Here is a 233-nt window from a genome sequence, read left to right on the forward strand (position 1 = left end):
TCCCCACGCCGTGGACGGGAACGCGGTGGAGCTGAAACGGGCCGTCTCCCGGGAGGACTCGGCCAAGCCGGGGGCACACGCTAAGGTGAAGAAGCTCTTTGTGGGCGGTCTCAAAGGGGACGTAGGCGAAGGGGACCTGGTGCAGCATTTCAGCCAGTTCGGCCCCGTGGAGAAGGCCGAGATCATCGCCGACAAACAGAGCGGGAAGAAGCGCGGCTTCGGCTTCGTCTACT

General features: G+C 64.4%; 1 protein-coding gene across 1 annotated transcript in view; it reads left to right on the forward strand.

The window, feature by feature from the left end:
* Positions 1–4: 4 nt before the first annotated feature.
* The window catches only part of LOC104524251 (heterogeneous nuclear ribonucleoprotein A0-like), a gene marked incomplete at its 5' end in the record, with an annotated part of 1,267 nt that continues 1,038 nt past the window's right edge, over positions 5–233 (forward strand). The window contains one exon of the mRNA XM_010167063.1: positions 5–233. Coding sequence (XP_010165365.1) covers positions 5–233 — 229 coding nt within the window.

This window comes from Antrostomus carolinensis, unplaced genomic scaffold (genome assembly GCF_000700745.2).
Source record: "Antrostomus carolinensis isolate BGI_N321 unplaced genomic scaffold, ASM70074v2 scaffold3374, whole genome shotgun sequence".
NCBI classification, from domain to species: Eukaryota; Metazoa; Chordata; class Aves; order Caprimulgiformes; family Caprimulgidae; genus Antrostomus; species Antrostomus carolinensis.